Source organism: Bacillus rossius, chromosome 1 (assembly GCF_032445375.1).
Source record: "Bacillus rossius redtenbacheri isolate Brsri chromosome 1, Brsri_v3, whole genome shotgun sequence".
Classification (NCBI taxonomy): domain Eukaryota; kingdom Metazoa; phylum Arthropoda; class Insecta; order Phasmatodea; family Bacillidae; genus Bacillus; species Bacillus rossius.
Genome location: NC_086330.1, coordinates 306608075 through 306626248, shown reverse-complemented (window position 1 = coordinate 306626248; position 18174 = coordinate 306608075). Strand labels below are relative to the sequence as shown.

At 33.8% G+C, this 18174-nt stretch overlaps 1 protein-coding gene across 1 annotated transcript in view; it reads left to right on the top strand.

Annotated features, from left to right (window-relative positions):
- Positions 1-17973, top strand: part of LOC134527867 (uncharacterized) — a 115440-nt gene extending 97467 nt beyond the window's left edge. Inside the window, exons 11-12 of the mRNA XM_063360848.1 lie at positions 5901-6083; positions 10827-17973. Coding sequence (XP_063216918.1) covers positions 5901-6083; positions 10827-10933 — 290 coding nt within the window. The 3' untranslated portion in view covers positions 10934-17973. The remainder of the gene's footprint in view (positions 1-5900; positions 6084-10826) is intronic.
- The last annotated feature ends 201 nt before the right edge of the window (positions 17974-18174 follow it).

Sequence of the window (18174 nt, the reverse complement as noted above, 5' to 3'; positions counted from 1 at the left end):
ATGTTATAATCATGCTCTTCAAAAATGAGTGCAAAACATTCCTCCAACATCTTTTTGGCAAACTCTGCCTGAAATGCCCTTTGAAATTTAAAATTGTTAAGGGAGCATCCTGCCTGTCTCCTACTATTATTTCAAGTGAAGTTTTGAGAACTTCTAGGATTAATATTGCACTTAAAGCTTTTGTAGAAAAGAATCAGATCGCAGCATCAGATGCAGACTGTGTCAAGAGATAGTACCTGCAATTTTGTGAAAACCCAGAAGTCCAAAATGCTGTGAAAAAATTTGACAGTAAAACACAAAAATTAGATACATTCCTTGTCAATCTACATACAGATTCCAGAATGGACAGTAGTAGGTTGATTACATTTTTCCAGAAAATACTAGTCATGTATCATGGGGATGCTGCAGTAGAAAGAGGCTTCTCTGTCAACAAGGAGTGCCTTGTAGAGAATTTAGAGGAAGACTCTCTAGTTGCTCTATGCAGTATTTATGATGCAATTTCTTTAGTTGGGAAATTATCTGACCTGGTTATTACAAAATCTTTAATTTTGGCTGTTAGAAATGCATCTGAGAGACGACAAGAAGCTCTAAAATCGAAACAGGAGAAAAAGAGTGCAGAAGAACAAGAGAAGAAAAGAAAAACCTCACAATTGAAGGAACTGGAAATGTGTAAAAAAAGAATCGTGGAGCAGAGTAAGGAAGAGAGAGACACTGGAACTCAAGATAACAAATCTGAAAAAACAGATAAAAAAGTAAAAGAAAGGTGTGTTTCTGTTTAGAAGACTGATATACATAAGTATAACTTTGTGTGCAATCATTTACAAAATTGTGTCTTTTTCCAAGATTTTATTCATTCATATCAGTATTATAGGCCAGTTAGGACTTTATAGACACTATTTATTTGTGAGATGAACATTAAAAAAGAGACAATTCATTGCTAGAAGTTGACTAACTAGTATAACATCTACCTATCAATAATAATATATGTTAGCCTACCGTTGAAGTGTTTTATCAGTGTAGGCAAATCATGTTGTAGAATTTTTTAATTTCAGTAAGTAAGTATAGTAAATACACAATCTTCTCATTAGGGTAACGTGTCATTTTAAATTTTGGTGGTCATTGGTAGTTTTTAGGCATAATTGTTATGCCTAATGTGTATTTTTTTTGTAAAAGTGTCAATTAGTTTAGTCAAAAGTACAAAGTAAAAAAAAAAATCTGAAAAAAAAAAAAATGTTGCCATTTAGGTCAGTTAGTCATTTTCATTACTGAAAGCTGGAGGTGGAATACTAAGTCTCAGAAGATACTTTTATTCACATTTTAAAGAATATACTATTTATAAAAAATCTAATTAGTACACCACTTGTATTTATAATCTTTTAATTAACATGTATTTTGAAAATGAGATATCCTTGCAATTCTAGCTGATGATTGCAGTTACACATTCTTTTAACAAAGGAAAGCTGGCTTTAACATACATTTCTATAACTTTACAATACAATGGGAAAGACAGGTGCTCAACGGATGTGGGAATGCATACAGAGGCAGAAGAAACTTCCAGTAAAAGAAGAAATATGGGGTAGAGATTGGGAAAGGAAAAAATTAAAAAAAAATTTAGTTATTTTTAAACTAAAAAAATATGAACAAGAAAAGAAAAAGGATGCAAGAAAGAAAATAAAGACAACAAAACTGTACACAACATACACGTTTTCTCAAAGTTTCCTAGATAAAGCAACTGTTATAGTGAAAAAGGCATTACCTCATTCGCCAAGGAAAAGTGTTGAGGTTCTTGGGAAACTTATTAAGTCTTAGTCACCAAACAAATTGACTACATTTTTAGATGTAGCAGGGCTTAGCAATAATAATAAAAATTGGTTGTCTGTAAAGTCGGTTTACGGACGATAGTTTAACATGACATCATCATAACAAAACATTGATGAAATGATTGCATAGTTTTATGAATAAAATTGAATCATTTGTATTGAATTATCACTATTTTGTATGGATACAAAGAAGAAGTGAAATTAAATCTACAATTTAATTGAAATATTTACTTTTATTTGCACTCATTAATTCAAATATGTTTATTACTTTAACAAAGAGATTATTTTAACTATAACTTTTATACATGTTTGCTATTTAAATTCTTCCAATCTGTGTTATTCTGTTAACAGGGTGTCTACCGACCGGGAAAAACGGGAATTGTACAGGAATTATACTGCCCGGGAAAAATACGGGGATTGTGCGGAAATTTATCCCGATGTCCGGGAACTTTTGACTTTTCCCCGCCCGTCAACAACATTTATATATTAATATTAAAAAGCAAAGATTTTACTGCAACACAATCGTGAATCGTGTGATTATTGCTTCTCTACAATATACTGGTGCTTTATTGCAGTGCTGAATGCAGACGATGGGATCAACCAACACAAGTTGCCGTGTAATCGTGTTAACCACTTGCGTAAGACGCGTGGACTCGCCCTTTTTTTTTTTTTTTTTTTTGTTACTGTGGTCGTTCGTTAATGGTCGTTCCCGCTCATTCTTAAATTTTAATCCAGTTTATTTTTGCATGTTGTATAGTGTGGTTATTGTTAAAGTTCGTCCGGTTGGTAAGTAATAATAATAAAATGCATCTTTGTGTGTGTGCAGAAGTTATTTGTGATAAATCTTTTTATTAAAAAATTGTTTTCGTTTCGTGAACATCGGAAGAAAGTAGACAACATACCTGCAAAATATATAGTATTTTCCGGCGTATAATGCAAGAATTTTATGCTGATTTCAGTGGTCACGAATCAAAAATCATATTATATGCCGTGTCATATTATTTTTTGTTTACAAGCGACCATTATCACGTGTGTGTTAAAATTAAGCGCGTATGACAAAGTTAATTGCGCCGGCAGGCGACACCTGCAAGCTAGTCTTGCTCTGTGTGAGTATACATCCACCCCTTGAAGTAACGCTGCTCGATTAGCGCCAATTAATTAGGGCTCTTTTTGAAATAGCGTTCTTTTTCATCCACAAAATTTTTTAATTTACACGTGCGCATAATGGCAACGGCACTCTTGTATCAAACACAATGCAACATAATAAATCTCGGCACTTTTATATTTTTAATAAAAAAACGAATTAAAAATTAAGTTTTCACTTTTCCGTAATAGTTATTCAATTTTTGATCCCTGTTTTCTTATGTATAGTTAAAAGTTTTACAAGCAATAAAATTACGTTAATATATTCGTTGATCATGTTTATACATCCATGTTTATGCTACTACTTCCATCTAGCAAGAAAGGTCAGAAGCTTTCGAGGTCAGTTAATCTCATGCATGCCAGGTTGCGCTAGTTGAAGTTGACAGCACATTACGTTTCCAGAAAAAAAAAACTTTTTGACGTGACAACGTCTAATAAATCAATGAACGCCGGCTGCACGCACGAAAAAGTCATCCTTTTTCGTGCGTGCAGCCGGCGTTCATCAATTTATTAGATGTCATGTCAAAAAGCAGTAGTTCAAAGTAATTGAAGTATTAATGCCTTCACAGAGGAAACTGTGAGAACAGTAAAAAATGTTTTTTAAAAGATGACTTAAGCTGGCAATGTACAGGTCAGAAAGACTTTGTAATCGTTCAAACTACAAATGGGAAAATGTGTGAGAATGTTGCTTGTAAACTTAAGTGAAGCATTCAGGATTTTCAAGAAAGAATCCAGTTATGTTTAATTATTCCAAATCAAATCGTTTTGCTCTGAACATGTAGTTCCTATGTCTCTTAATGATCAGGATGTGTGTGTATGTAGTTATCATGGAAATGATGAACTCTTTTAGGCTCATTGAGGAAGTAAGTACCTTCAAAACTTCCCTAATTGTGTAAGCAAAGTGCTTTCACAGACATTATGTGACATAAATAATATTCATTGTATTGACAGAGAATGCGATCACTGTGGAACTTCAGATTTAGACAATTATTTGATGGCCATTTTCAATGATTTTAAGACAAGGCTCATGATTTTAGTTTTGTTCACTACTTTTCTGATGGTGCAGCGAGCCAATTCAAAAGCAGATATACACCAATCCCTCACTTAGCCACGTATTCAGATTGCACGGATTCATTTAGCGCTATGTTAATTTTACTGACGATAAAGTACATAACTGCGTATCTCCCGTAACGCGGTGTCATATTTGTCATACAAAGTGCGATGGGAAGCGTTTAAAGATAAATGGTGTGACATATTTATAGTTGAGTGTTATTCAACGCATTTATATTACATAAAGTATATTTTCCTACACAATTTTGGAACACATTAAATAAATTAGCCTTGCTATTTATGGAAACTAATGCTTCAGAATACGCGATTTCGAATAACACGAACATTGTTAGGAACGAATTAGTCATGCTAAGTCTGGGATAGGTGTAGTGTATGTGATCTTTTACATTAAGAAGACTTTGGCTTTCTAGCTGACTACAGTTACTTTGAAATGTCCCATGGAAAAGGTTCCCATGATGGTGTTGGCAGAGAAGTAAAGAGAGTGATATTAAGATCTGATCTTCAAAAAAAATTGTAGTAAATTGAGCTCAAGATTTTGCAAATGCTGCTGCCAAATTAGTAAAATATATTATTATATGTATTTTCCTGAAACTAAAATACATGATACTGAATGCAAGCTACAGCATTGTTGGGAAAGTGGTCTCCCGGTGCTTGAAATCTGTATTACTGTGTGGTGCCAGCTGAAAATGGCAACAGTGCTTTGCTGTTAAAAAATTAAGTGTTTTCTGGATGGGAGAGTAATAGTGTATGTTGTGAAATTATTAAGAATGTTAACACTATACTATCAGGAAATGATGAAAACCTTCCAGAGACATTGTCACAAGAGAGTATTAGTTTGGAAGTTGAAAGCTCTAAACTAAGTCAAGGAAATTTGTGCTGTGCAAAGTAATTTCTGAGAACTCCATGTTTTGTTACTAGTATATAATTAAAGACTTATTGTCTCCTAGTGATTTTCGAGTAATGGCTTAAAAGCAATTGACAACAAAGGAATATTCTATAAGACTAATGAAAGTGATATATTATTATGTAGTTTCAAGAAGTGATGTGTTGCTTTTACTCCCTGATCCACTAAAGGAATGTTGAATTGGTAGTGATAGGGTTATTTATAATTTTAACTCTCCTATTGGTAAATGAAGCTTAATTTTCTTCTAACATGTGTTTGTTAATATTGTTATGTAATATTAACAATTTATTAAGTCATAAAATTTTTAATCAATAATGGGACAAAATTTCCTTCCATGACGTTCTTCCGTGACCATACCTGAAGTGTTATCATAACTGAAATACGTTAGTGAACAAAACTATACAAATTTATTGTTGTATGTAAAATTATGTACATACAATAAATTAAGTACCTATACAGAGCCTTATTAAATTAGTGTTCTATTAGAGGTAAAAAATGCAATTTTACATTGAATAGAGAACAATATTTTTTTTTCTGTCCTTCCATGATGTTACATATTATAATTTGTATAAATTAATAATACATAAATTAAAAAGGAAACCTGAATGTCAAACCATTACTATCACCTCACATTTTCTGGCCAAATATTTTTCAAACTAATATTAACAATACTCAGGAAATTATTATAATTGCATTGTTAACATGTCGTCCTTCCATGATAAAGAAAAATACAAGGCCTGACCCAGCAATAAAGTAGTTTTATGTTTTTTTTAATTATTTTGTGTGAACAATTTTTATATACAAATACAATACTTAATAATTTATTGTTTTTCCAAATCATGTATTTGTGAATTAATATAATTATGTATAGCAAAAACACATACAACAAATTCTAAACGAAAGTCAAGTTGACAGCAGCATCTGTGATACAAATCGAGTGCGGGGTGTGTTGGGGTGCGCAGGACAGGGCCTAAACCCATGCTGGAATGGCGGCAACTGTGTGGTGACGTGGCAGCGCAAGGCGGGCTGCCAAGCGTGTCGCCTTGCACGGTGCCTGAGCGTCGGCATGCGCAGGGATGCTGTGAGGCCGGACCAGGCGCGTGGCGGCAGGCGGCGCGCTCTCACCGCTCCCGACTTCTCCCCAGGTAACTGCTCACCTGTACGACTTGGAGCCCTGTCTCCTCTGAGTTGCAAACATCTGCATTGCTATGAACATTTGATACAATATGAATAAGCTATGTAGTTGTAATCGTGATGTGTATATCGACATGCGACTTAACTTACTTGCAGCTAATCTTCTGCATTTATTTATGTTTGCTGAACTAAAATACAGTTTCAGTAGCTGCCGAAGAAACCAAAAGTGGTAAATAACTAGGGTTATAAAAATAAATATGAATGCATATACTATTTGCAGAATAGAATACTTCCTACCTTCCCCCCAACCCCTCCCCCTACCCCTTCAATTTTTCCTATAAATATTTCCTGTTTTTTTTTGTTAAATTGTTTGGATGAAATGTAATTTCATGAAATATTGGTGATTAGTGGAAATTTGATTGTTCATTTGAAGGGGGGAATTATGCTGTGAGATTTTTACAAATGCCACAACCATTACTGACTTTAAGTGTGTGGCTGGTGCAATTGGCAGCTGCATTAAGCAGTCGTTAATACTCTCATTACTTGGAAGCTTTAGATATTCGCTATTCCAACTTTTTTTTTTTTACCACATCACACTTCAACTGTGTAGGTTTTTTTTCTGAAGCATTAGTGACAAGACAACCCTCATTCAAACTTTTATTAACAGTTTTATTTTTTAGTTAATTCATAATTCTGTGTATGCTTAAGAATTTAATAAAAAAGTTTTATTTTCTTGGAAAACGATGTATTCATGTTTGCAGCTGGAAGCTTCCTTTTGTGTCCTTCACATCTGCAATAATCCCTAACTTTCCTCCTGTGTTTGAACTTCTTTTGAAGACCCTTAATGAGCACCAGGCATTGGTAAACAATGTAAAATTAATCTTAATAATACAAGTTTGAGTATGCATTGTAAAAGTGAAATGTTCATCATATAAAGTTATACTGTTTACTAAGTTACTAGAAACACTACTTACGTAAAATAATTCAACTGTTGAAAGTGTCATGCAAACGTCTTGATTGCAGGTGGACCTGTATCAAGTAAAAATTGTATTTTTTCCTTGTTAGTGGTTGTTAATAACTTATTAATAAATTAATATGTTGTCATATTTGATTAGAATAAAAATATTCGTGTTAACATCATTATCTGACATTTTGCTGCTATTACAGTGTTTTATCACTTAATCATTGCACATTTTATTCTATAATCAAGTTGTTAAAAAGTAGGGGTGTGATTTTGATTTGAGAAAAGCAGTTTTGTTTGGTTATATTTTTCAAAAAAAAAACAAAACCTGTTGCTTGGAAAGTACGATTAATTGAAAAGCAGAGTACACCTATCCCTCACTTAGCACATCTTCAGATTGCACAGATTCATTTAGCGCGATGTAAATTTTACTGCCCCAGTCTTGAATAGCACGTCTGTAAATTTGAGTTAGCACAAAATCTCGGCAGGCATATAAAAAGCCGAGCACGACGCCACAAAGTCTGTTTCAACTTCTGTAAACAACAGATTTGCTGTGGGATACAGTTAGCCAAACAAGGGGGGAAAAAAAGTGCGCCGCGCAGGTTTGTCTACGCTATCGGCTGTTGTACAAACATCAGCTATGGCATGTTAAATTGCTGCTATGGAGTGCAAAGGACCAAATGTTTTTACGTTCGCGCATATGCCGCCGTGCCGTGCCGTGCCGTGCCGTGCCGTTGTCGCCTGGCCACAAACTGGGCCGTGAACTCAGTCTAGCCAGTGGCAGGGAATACACTCAAACAAAAGCAACGTCTGCCCATTCAGCTGCCGGTAACTGTACGTGCTTGATCACTCATAATTAGGGATGGTGATTTTTCGTTTTTGCGAAATAGATGCGAAAATATGCTTAATTATACTTTTTCCGCTATAAAATGCGAAATCTAGACTATTCCGAGATAAATGCAAAATCAAGGTAAAAAACGTAGATTCGTCTTCACTCAACACAATTTATTTACCGATTGTATTTTGTTTCAGTTCAGTATCAAAAGAAACCATTTTATGGCGTATTCAGCACAAGTATCTTATTGTCACGTCATTCACTACTATTGTTCGTAAATATTGAATGAAGAATGGCCATCCGTGCCTCGCGATTGTAAACAAAGCAAAGAACAACTAGCTGGAAGATTGTCCGTCATCTTGCAGAGTACAAGTTTTTAGGCCACCGTATTGCGAGATCTCTGCTTCGCCATGCTAACAATTGTAAGTTCCATTTTCTGGCTGTGTTTCACGTGAAAGCCGCGTTATTGTGTAGTCTGTGGAAGGTGGTGTGCTTACAAATATGTGCATACTCGTGAATGTGTTGTATACTGTTATTTCTCGTGGTAAAAATGGGACGAAACGTAATTTCCATTCGCGATCGCATAAATGAATACAAAAGTGAACAGTTCTACGAAAGTGATATGAATATTTTAATGTGCAATTTATGTAATCGCTGTCTGGAGTGGAAAAAAAAAAGATGTACTTGAAAAGAACATTAAATCTGAGGGACATCAGGCTGCAAAAAATAAAATATTCACCTAGAAATCGGATGAAGAGAAAGTCGGTAAAACAGAAGCAACTGTTTCTGGCATGATCAAAAACCAAAAGAAGGCGAAAATTGAAAAAAAAAAAAAAAAAAAAATTGGGGAAAAAAACGAGTTTCAATAACATTATTTGTGCACTCTACATCAACTATGGCCATAAAATCTGCTAAAAAAAAAATTATTGTAATTTTAAGTATTCAAATTATTGCACTCATAAGTGCTAAATCTGTATTTCTGTGGTTTTTAATAATTAAATATGTGTATTATTTAATGCTTTTTAAGAATATACTTTTCTTCAGTAATGTAAAATGAGAGAATTGGCTAAATCTTGTTTTTAAAAATGCTACAAAATGCTAAATTTCAAATTCAAAATGCTAAATGTTATTATTTTAAATGCTATAAATCACCATCTCTACTCATAATGCAACCATTTTCAAGTATTTGAGACAAAACTAGAAGTATTACGGCGTGCAGATTGTCATGAAGGCCACGCTTATGTTGGTCGCACTTTAGTTTTAAGAAAGTCAACTGTGCGCACAATCGTACGAAATAAGGACTCTTACCAAAAGTTTATATAAGTCTGATGCTTTTGGTTGTACTAGCAGGAATATATTTGAGATTAGATACCGGAACAGAAATGATCAGATGATTCACGTTGAAAAGGTTAAATGAATGTTGCAATGAAAAAAATAATCATTGGCCCGACATGATTGGTGTGAACCAGGTGGTGATACGTGAATAAGTACTTAAATTTTTGAAAAATTAAAATGTAATTATCCAGACAGTAATATCGGTTTCACTGTCAGTAAAGGACTGTTTGGAAAGTTACTCGACGTGAGTAGAAGGTCACGCCCGGGTGGGTAAGTCAGCCATCCGACTGACGATAAAGTACATAACCATGTATCTCCCGTTACGCGGTGTCGTATTTGTCATACAAAGAGTGATGAGAGGCATATAAAGATAAATGGTGTGACATATTTATAGTTGAGTGTTATTCAACGCATTTATATTACGTAAAGTATACTTTCCTACACAATTTTGGTACACACTAAATAAATTAGCCTTGCTATTTATGGAAACTAATGCTTCAGAATTCGCGATTTCGAATAACATGAGCATTTTTTAGGAACAAATTAGTCGTGCTAAGTGAGGGATAGGTGTAATCAAAAGCATGCCAAACAAGTTCAATTAATTAGTCAGCAACCAAAAAAAAAAAATAATAATTGTGATCCCATAGTGAGCCGGAACTAACGTAGTGTACTCATAATTATCATAGTACACACTAACCATGAAAGAATGCGTACTATTAAATGTAGTTTACTTGGCATGGGACAGAGCACGCGCTGCATGCAATCTGCGAGCTATCAGTATTGATATTCGACTGTGTGCACGCACTCTATACGGGCATCAATGCAACTAATCATGAATTATGTTAACTAGCACTGACAATTTTTTATAAGTGATATACAGCGGCAATGAACACACAAAGTTATTACATTTGAAAAGTCTTTAAAAGTAATTTTATACTTTGGACAACATGGTACTTCTGTTAATTAAATAAGTAAGCGGTGTTATCCTAATAAATAATGGATTTCAACTGTAAAAACACATTTTTTTATTTTGGAAAAGTTTGTAGGCAATATCTTACATGGTTAATAATAATGTACATCTTTTTGAAAAAGTGGCGGGACCGAAACACTCAACTGTATTGGACGGGAAATTGTATTTTGTGGGTAAATCTTAAACGAGGTTTACTGTAATTATAATTATTGTAAAAACATTATGCAGTTTTTATGGGAGAATAATTTTTGCAAATTTTGATGCCCAAAAAAAAAACGGTGCGATGATTGTGTGATAATTAAAACGTTGAACATGAATATTTCTTCAGTATTATTATAAAAATATTATAAATAATGCACACTAAACAATTATACCTCAAATAATTTTATTCATGTGGTACATATTGCTTACCTGAATGATGCAATATATACAACGGAAACTGCTTCAGATATCTGGAACATGAACTTATGCCATTTTTTTCCAAAATGAGAGTTGCAGAAGTGTTAATCTTCTTGTATGTCTGTTGATCCAGCCACACACCATAGTTATTAATGCACAACTCAGAGGCCACGTAAATGGTCAGACATGGCAAACGTTGCAGTGAGTTAGTGTTTTTCTTTGGATACTATCTCCCCCCATTCATTCCTTTCCAGTACCTTTGAAGAACCTTCTGGGGAACGAAGGTGCTCGGATTTGCACCGCGCTGCCCCCAGGAGTCGTGAAGGTGGAGGTGGGAGACGAGTCCACGGCACGGCCCTGATGTCTCCACGGCAACCGTAGCAGGCCACCTACGCTAGTGTAACTGCCACATCAAGGGAGTCTTGACGTGCTTAGTCCTCGTCAGAAATAACCAGCGACGCCTTCTGTTGCTCCCTGTACCAAGTTTGGGGTATGGGACGCTTGGTTATGATGATTGTGTAATCAGCCTGGAAGATGAATTGACCCGAGGGAAATGGGCATGGTATGAGAGGATCCTGCAGTGGTTCACGATTGCTTTTCACAGTTTGAGATGAAGTGACGACACACAGAAGGATATTTTCCAAGGGTGGAAAATCCTTTACCCGGTACCTTTGGATGACCAGCCAGAACTTGTGTTCACTGAGCTAGCGGGTTCCAACTGTGCATCACATTCTGGATAACTTTAGCCATTTCGAGACATTTACTTGATGTGGCTTCACAGCTGGCATTTCTTAAATACTGCTTAATCATTAAACTGATGTTATAGGGTCTAACACGTTCCTACACATGCACGTTGATAGTGTGCGCTGGGCACCTCCCCCTATCGTATGGTTACTGGGCACACGGACCCAGTGGAGACTTTTTAACAGGGAGGGTCGTGACATCGCCCATGTATGGACAAGACTCGTACTCAAACTTCCTCAACCCTTACAAACCTGGTCTGCTCTGAGCGGCGGGCACGCTATTACGATAATGAGTGGTGATCGTAAGTTGGCTATCCAAGCATCCCACACACCTTGGTCCCTGTAAAGGTGCACACATGGTCGATTGAATAAAGTACTCGCAGTTTCTGGTAAGATGGTTTTTATTTACGCAGTATTCTACATGAGAGATGCGACAACCAAGACTTAACACACAATGATACTTTAAAAGTGCCCACAGCAATTCAATCTGCTTAGATGCAAAGCAGAGTGCCATGTGACCTGGTCTAGAAGTTTAATTTCGTTGTCTCATTTCAAATGTCTGTTAATTGATTTATATCGTTAGGTAAAGCAGTATAGTACACAGTGTAGGGCTCAAAGATAAAGTTAAGTGAAGATAATAGTAACATAGCAAAAACCCTTCAAACTCATTCCATTAAATCACAAGTATATGCCATGTATAAATACTGTTTATACATCCGTCCCTCAAAGAAACGCTCAGATACTACTACCATTAAAATCAATTTACAATTTATATATATATATATATATATATATATATATAAAAATAGAGAGAGAGAGTTTAAATACATTTGAAGTAGTATATTTAAATAGGTAAATGTTGAGTAAGCTTTTGAGATTAAACAATCTAATATTAAATTTAATAAATTTACGGACACATTATTTACATAATAGGGCTTGGGCTAACATTACTAAGAGGCTCTAACAACATTTATGATATCAAAATAATGATATTACTATAGGAGATATATTTCAATTTTTATAAGATTTTAAAAATCATAAACTGAATATTTTATTTTATTAGAAAGATTACACAAGCCATCGATAATAATTTTAGCTAATTCCAGTGTTATTCGGTGTGCTGATACTGAAAATAATAATGAAAAAGTCATATTACAAAACAATTTCTCACATTTTAATATTTTAAGTAAATATAATTTTTTTTTTAAAAATAGAAATAAAAAATATTTGTAAACATAGAAATATCAATTTGACAATGTATTTCAGTGTCATAAGGCTACTAACACAAACAAATGTTATAAGGTTGATAGTTCTGATAAACTACACAGCAGTTCGTTTTCTTCTAGTTAGTACAAACTCAAATTGCAGTGCTTAACCTTAACGTATATTCTTTTTATTCACTTTTTAATATGGCTAATCGTGGTTGTAAAAACTCTCCTAATGCTTTTTTTTTATATATGTGATGACTGTAATTAAAAAAACATCAAAGGAACATTACAGACTTTGTAAAACAGGTATACTTTGCATATTTTGGTGTAGAAATTGGTTTACTGCCATGTTATTAACAGTCTAATGAATGAATTTGGTATTGAGTATAAGAAGGAAGATTGGAGACTTCATAGACTCATCAAAAACAAGTTTAAATGGTGTATTAATACACAATGGAAATATTTATGCTTCATTGCCTGATGCTCATTCAGTCCACATGAAGGAAACTTACTAAAATATTGATATAATTTTACAGAAAATTAAATATACTGTTCATGATTGGATGCTGTGTGGAGATTTAAAAGTTTTCTCCATGCTCCTTGGTCAGCAAAAAGGATTTACGAAGTTTCCATGTTTTATATGTGAGTGGGGCAGCAGAGCAAGGGATCAACATTAGTCCAAAAAACAATGACCCGTAAGAAAAACTTTGACACCTGGCATGAAAAATACTTTGTATAAAACTTTAGTAGACCCCCAAAAAAATTCTTTTACCACCACTCTACATAATACTGGGCTTAATGAAACAATTTGTTAAAGCTTTGCCGAAAGATGGTGATTGTTTCAAATATTTGTGTAGTAAATTTCCTCATTTATCAGAAGCTAAACTGAAAGAAGGGATATTTGTCGGGCCTGATATTTGTAAACTGATGTTCGATTCCAACTTTGAAGCAATGATAAATTAAAAGGGAAAGGAGGCTTGGATATCAGTTAAAGAAGTCGTTACTAAGTTTTGGGCAATGTGAAAGCCCCCTAACTATAAATTTATTGTAGCTAATATGATAAGTTCAAAACTCTTGGTTGTCTGATGAGCCTTAAAAGTCCAATTATTGCATAATCATCTTGATTTATCCTGAAAACTTAGGTGATGTGAGTGAAGAGCAAGGGGAACAGTTTCATCAGGACATAAAAGAGATGGAGAAACAATACCAGGGATGCTGGAATTCCAAGATGATGGGTGATTACTGTTGGTCACTTCACAGAGAACAACAAAATGCATCACATTGAAGAAAAGGCTATGCAAGAAATTTTACTGAGAAGAGGGAGTAAAAAAAAAAAGCACGTAATATTTGCATTCAGTTATTTAATTTATTGTAAGTGGTACTTGTAACTTAATAAAAAAAATCAATTAATCAATTTTTTTCCCTATTTTTTTAAATATATAACTGTTGTCTTATTGGGAGTGAACCGTTGGTGATTAAAAAAAAACATATACCAAATATGGTTTCAGCACCCAAAAATAGATAAAATTTATTTAATTTAAGTTCAAAAAGTTTTTACAAATTTTTTTTTGTTGGCCTGTGTTATTTTCCCATTAATAATATTCCTGAGACTGTTGTTTACTAAATGTGTGTCTGCCATGATTTTCTACTTGCGCATACTAGTAGGCATGAGGCAAAGTAGCCCTGAAAGTTTCTGGCTTTTCTCTCCAGAGCTGCTGTTGACATACGGAATAGTATAATATATACATTGGCTGAACGTCGAGATAAATACAAAATTATGTATGTGAATAGCTATTAAGGAAAGAGCAAAATTGGTTTCTTGATTCATCACATTAATTTTTTGCATTATATTTAATGCTTTACAAGTGCTGTTGCTATTGTGCATGCACTAAAACAAAAATTCACATAAAAGAAAAAAGTGCTACTTCTTCAAATCGTCATGATTTATTGGTGTCGTTACTTGAAACCCTACAAATCAATCAATTGAGTTCAAATCTAAGTAATACTCGAGTTCTGTCAAAACAGCTTGAATGAGGGTGTGTTCCGAAAAAGTTGCACGTGGTGCTGCTTCGTCTATATTTATATAGCCTGGAAACACATACACTTTAAAATTTAAATAAAAAGTTAAACGACTCTTATAAATTGAGTTACTAAAAATTAGTGGTACGTGGCACAGATTCTACGTATATCTCTTGCTGTGACAAACTAACACATGTCCGCACGTGCACATGTAGATAGAGCCGGGGGATTATGGGTAAGGAGGGAGATGGCAGCACATTGGGCTCAAGTGGGTGTAGCCCTGGACTATGTAAAAAAAAAAGTGTTCTTTGAATTGTTTGTATGTTAAAAATCATGTTATATATACATAATGCTTGAACTTGTATCAATGGCTGTTGCAATAAATATATACTATTGGTTATTATTGACTGAATAAATGTTTTTTAATTATCCTGGTTTTTAACAGAAATGGGCTGAGACTCTAAAACTCTAGCTGGCTGGACAATATTTTTACTATAAATCGTTACATATTTGACATGTGCAACGAGAATAAAATCAGTTTTATTTTGCAAACATTACAACGTAATCTCATATATTTTTTGTTTAGTCTTGCAAAATAGAAGTAAAAATTCAAGGCTGAATTTTAATGCCATGTTTCATGAAACATTGTTGTGAAACAATTTTGACACTAAAATATAAATGGAGAATAAGTTGCTGACGGTGCAGAGAACTCGTCTAGCCTCGTTCCCTTGAGCCGGCTCCACGTGGTGGCGTGCGGCTCAGGTTGAACCCTGTCATGCTGCAGGGACAGGCGGGTCACCCCGGTAGGGACCCGCCTGCGCCTGACGCCACCCCGACTTAGGGAGTATTTGGGCAGAGGGAAACACAACGGGCTTTGAGCTTATTGTGCACCGTGCAATGGGCCTTATTCACAAGAAAATGTTCTTTCAAGTACGTATTATTTTAATTACTTGTGTAAATCAGTATTGTTAAACAGTTGTATGAGTATTTTTTTTTAGCTGTGTAACTAAATATATTTTGCTGGTATAATGCTTTTCACACTTAGTTTTACAGGGTAATTATTTGTCATGAATTATTATTTGATTAACTAAATCACACACCGTATCATAATGAGAGTGTAAATGTCAAATCCACTAAGAATATGCTAATTAAAAACAATATGGTTATAATAAAATGTAAAGAATTACAGTTAGGTAAGTCCGTGGCATTTAGTTTTCGCGTTGCAGAGCAATGGACATGTCCTTGTTCCTTTATTCGACGGCAGAACATTATCAATGTCTATGAATGCATTGCAGTATGTCTGCCTATTGGCAGAATCTGTTTCACTATAACTCTATGGTAAGGTGATATTTGGGGAACTACAAAATCAATCTATTATAATGCTTTATCACATTGAACCTATACATATGTATTTACATTAAAAATAGTGTTGTGCGAGATCTCGAACCTCGAGAAAAATTTCGAGAAATATTGCATTCCCAAACAGCGAGCGAGAAATTATTTTTCTCGAATAAAAACGAGAATTTTTTTTGGTACCGGTAACAACTCAATTTGGTATGGAAACTAAATTTGATATTGATAGTTGCATTTTTATATGTTGAACATTACACACACACTGCCATTATTTTAGTTTAAATGTTTTAAAAATACCAAACGCGTCTGCCTGTTTGGACGAAAAATGATTTGGCGGAACACAAAGCAAACATGATGCAATCATTAAGAGATATTAGACTAGCCGATAGTCAACCATCCAAAACCTCTATCAATAACCGAAACTGTGAATAAAAACTGTCATATGAATTTCCAATTTATCCTGAAAGAAAAACTGCCGTATTTAATTTTTAAATTACGTAAGCGTAATACATAATAAAATACGTTCGAAACTAACCTACAAAATTGGTTTTGTTTACATACACGTTATTACGGTAAAGTTATTAAAAGCATTACCTTTAATTTAGTAATATTATTTTGTTCGGTAATGTATACTGAACTGAGCATACTGAAATGTTGATTATTACGGCAAAATACAAAATTTACTTTTCAACAAGCAAAAGGGAATGTTGTTCATGCTGCCAGACCGAGTCTGCTTCGCTGTTCCGTTTCTTATTTCATTTCCAATAAAAGACTGCGCAAGTCATGTGATTATTAAAAGGACTGGAATGTAAAGGAATGGATTGAACACGCAGAACAATTCACGCCCTTGGCCCTTGTATTACGTAAAATTACGTGAATGTGTGTGTTCAAACCCGTTGAAAAGGCAGATAAATAGTATGTTCATCCCATTTCATTTTCCACCTTTGTTTCACTCAGTCGTAAGACGTCACGAGTAATGAATCCCGCCAAAGCCTCCCTAGTATCAATTTCTTTGTTTTCATTACAGTACCAGAGTTTCCCGTTTACGCGAGCTACTCTGCGGGCATGAATAAATAATGTGAGGCCTGTAAAATGTTATTAGGAATATGAGAATAATTTCCTAATATTGTTTTCTCTCTAACTGCGGCGTAATCAAGTGGGAAAAAAAAGTGTTGCGGGAATATAACAGTTTAACAGAAGTAAACTTTGTTGTCAAATTAAACTTTGATTTTACGGTAAAATGGAAGATGTGGACATTTATCACTGTGGCAGTATTACACAAAAAGTGGCGATAAGTCAACGGGAACCACAATTAACATGTTAGCTACTAGACTTTTACCTAAGTGAGTGAATGTTTATTTATAATTTAGTGTAGGCTTACATAACGTGTGGTGCATGTCAGTTGTGCACAGGCAAATAAATTACATTCCATATGATAAACAACAGTTTTATGTACAGAACAATATATTTTGAAAGTAATATCTACAGTAAATCTTGATTTTTTAAAAATTTCTCATTTTCGTCTCATTTCTCGCGAGAAAAATATTTTCTTTCTCAAAAATTTCTCGAGGCCTAAATCTCATTCTCGCACAACTCTAATTAAAAACAAATTTATTGTAATCAATCCTATCTTTGATATTTACTAAACAAATTTTTTTTATGGTGTATTTCAGCAATGAGTAATATTTAAAAACTAATCAATATTGATTGATCAAAATTATTGATAACATGAGCTGTTATTTTCAAATAAGTAATTTTGATTCACAGTTTTTATTTGTATTTTAATTAAATGTCTAATAAAAAAAGTAAGGTTTCTTAAGAATTTGAAAAAAGAAAGAAAAAAAACAGAAAAAACGAGCACTGTGTTATTGTTATTATAATGTATTAATGGTTTTTCTGAGTAATAGTAATATTATAAATGTGAATGAGAATTAAATTTATCAAAGTTGATTTAGATTTTTTAAACGTGTATGAATTGTAGTGAGACTTGTTTTACTGCTGTAGTTTGGGTCCTGAAAATCTGAATATAACATTGCATGGTATGATTTTCAATAATGAGTAAAATTTATTAATTAATAGTTATTAATTTATTAAATATTGATATCCTGAGCAGTTAAATTAAAGTGAGTAATAATTTTGTTAATTTATTTTTATTTATAAAATTGTCTTTTTTTCTCTTTTACAAACAGAGTGCCCAAAAAATTAAAAACATTTGTTACACTAATGACTCCGCCTATGTGAATATTTTTTTTTTTGTTAGAATTGAATACAAATGGGTC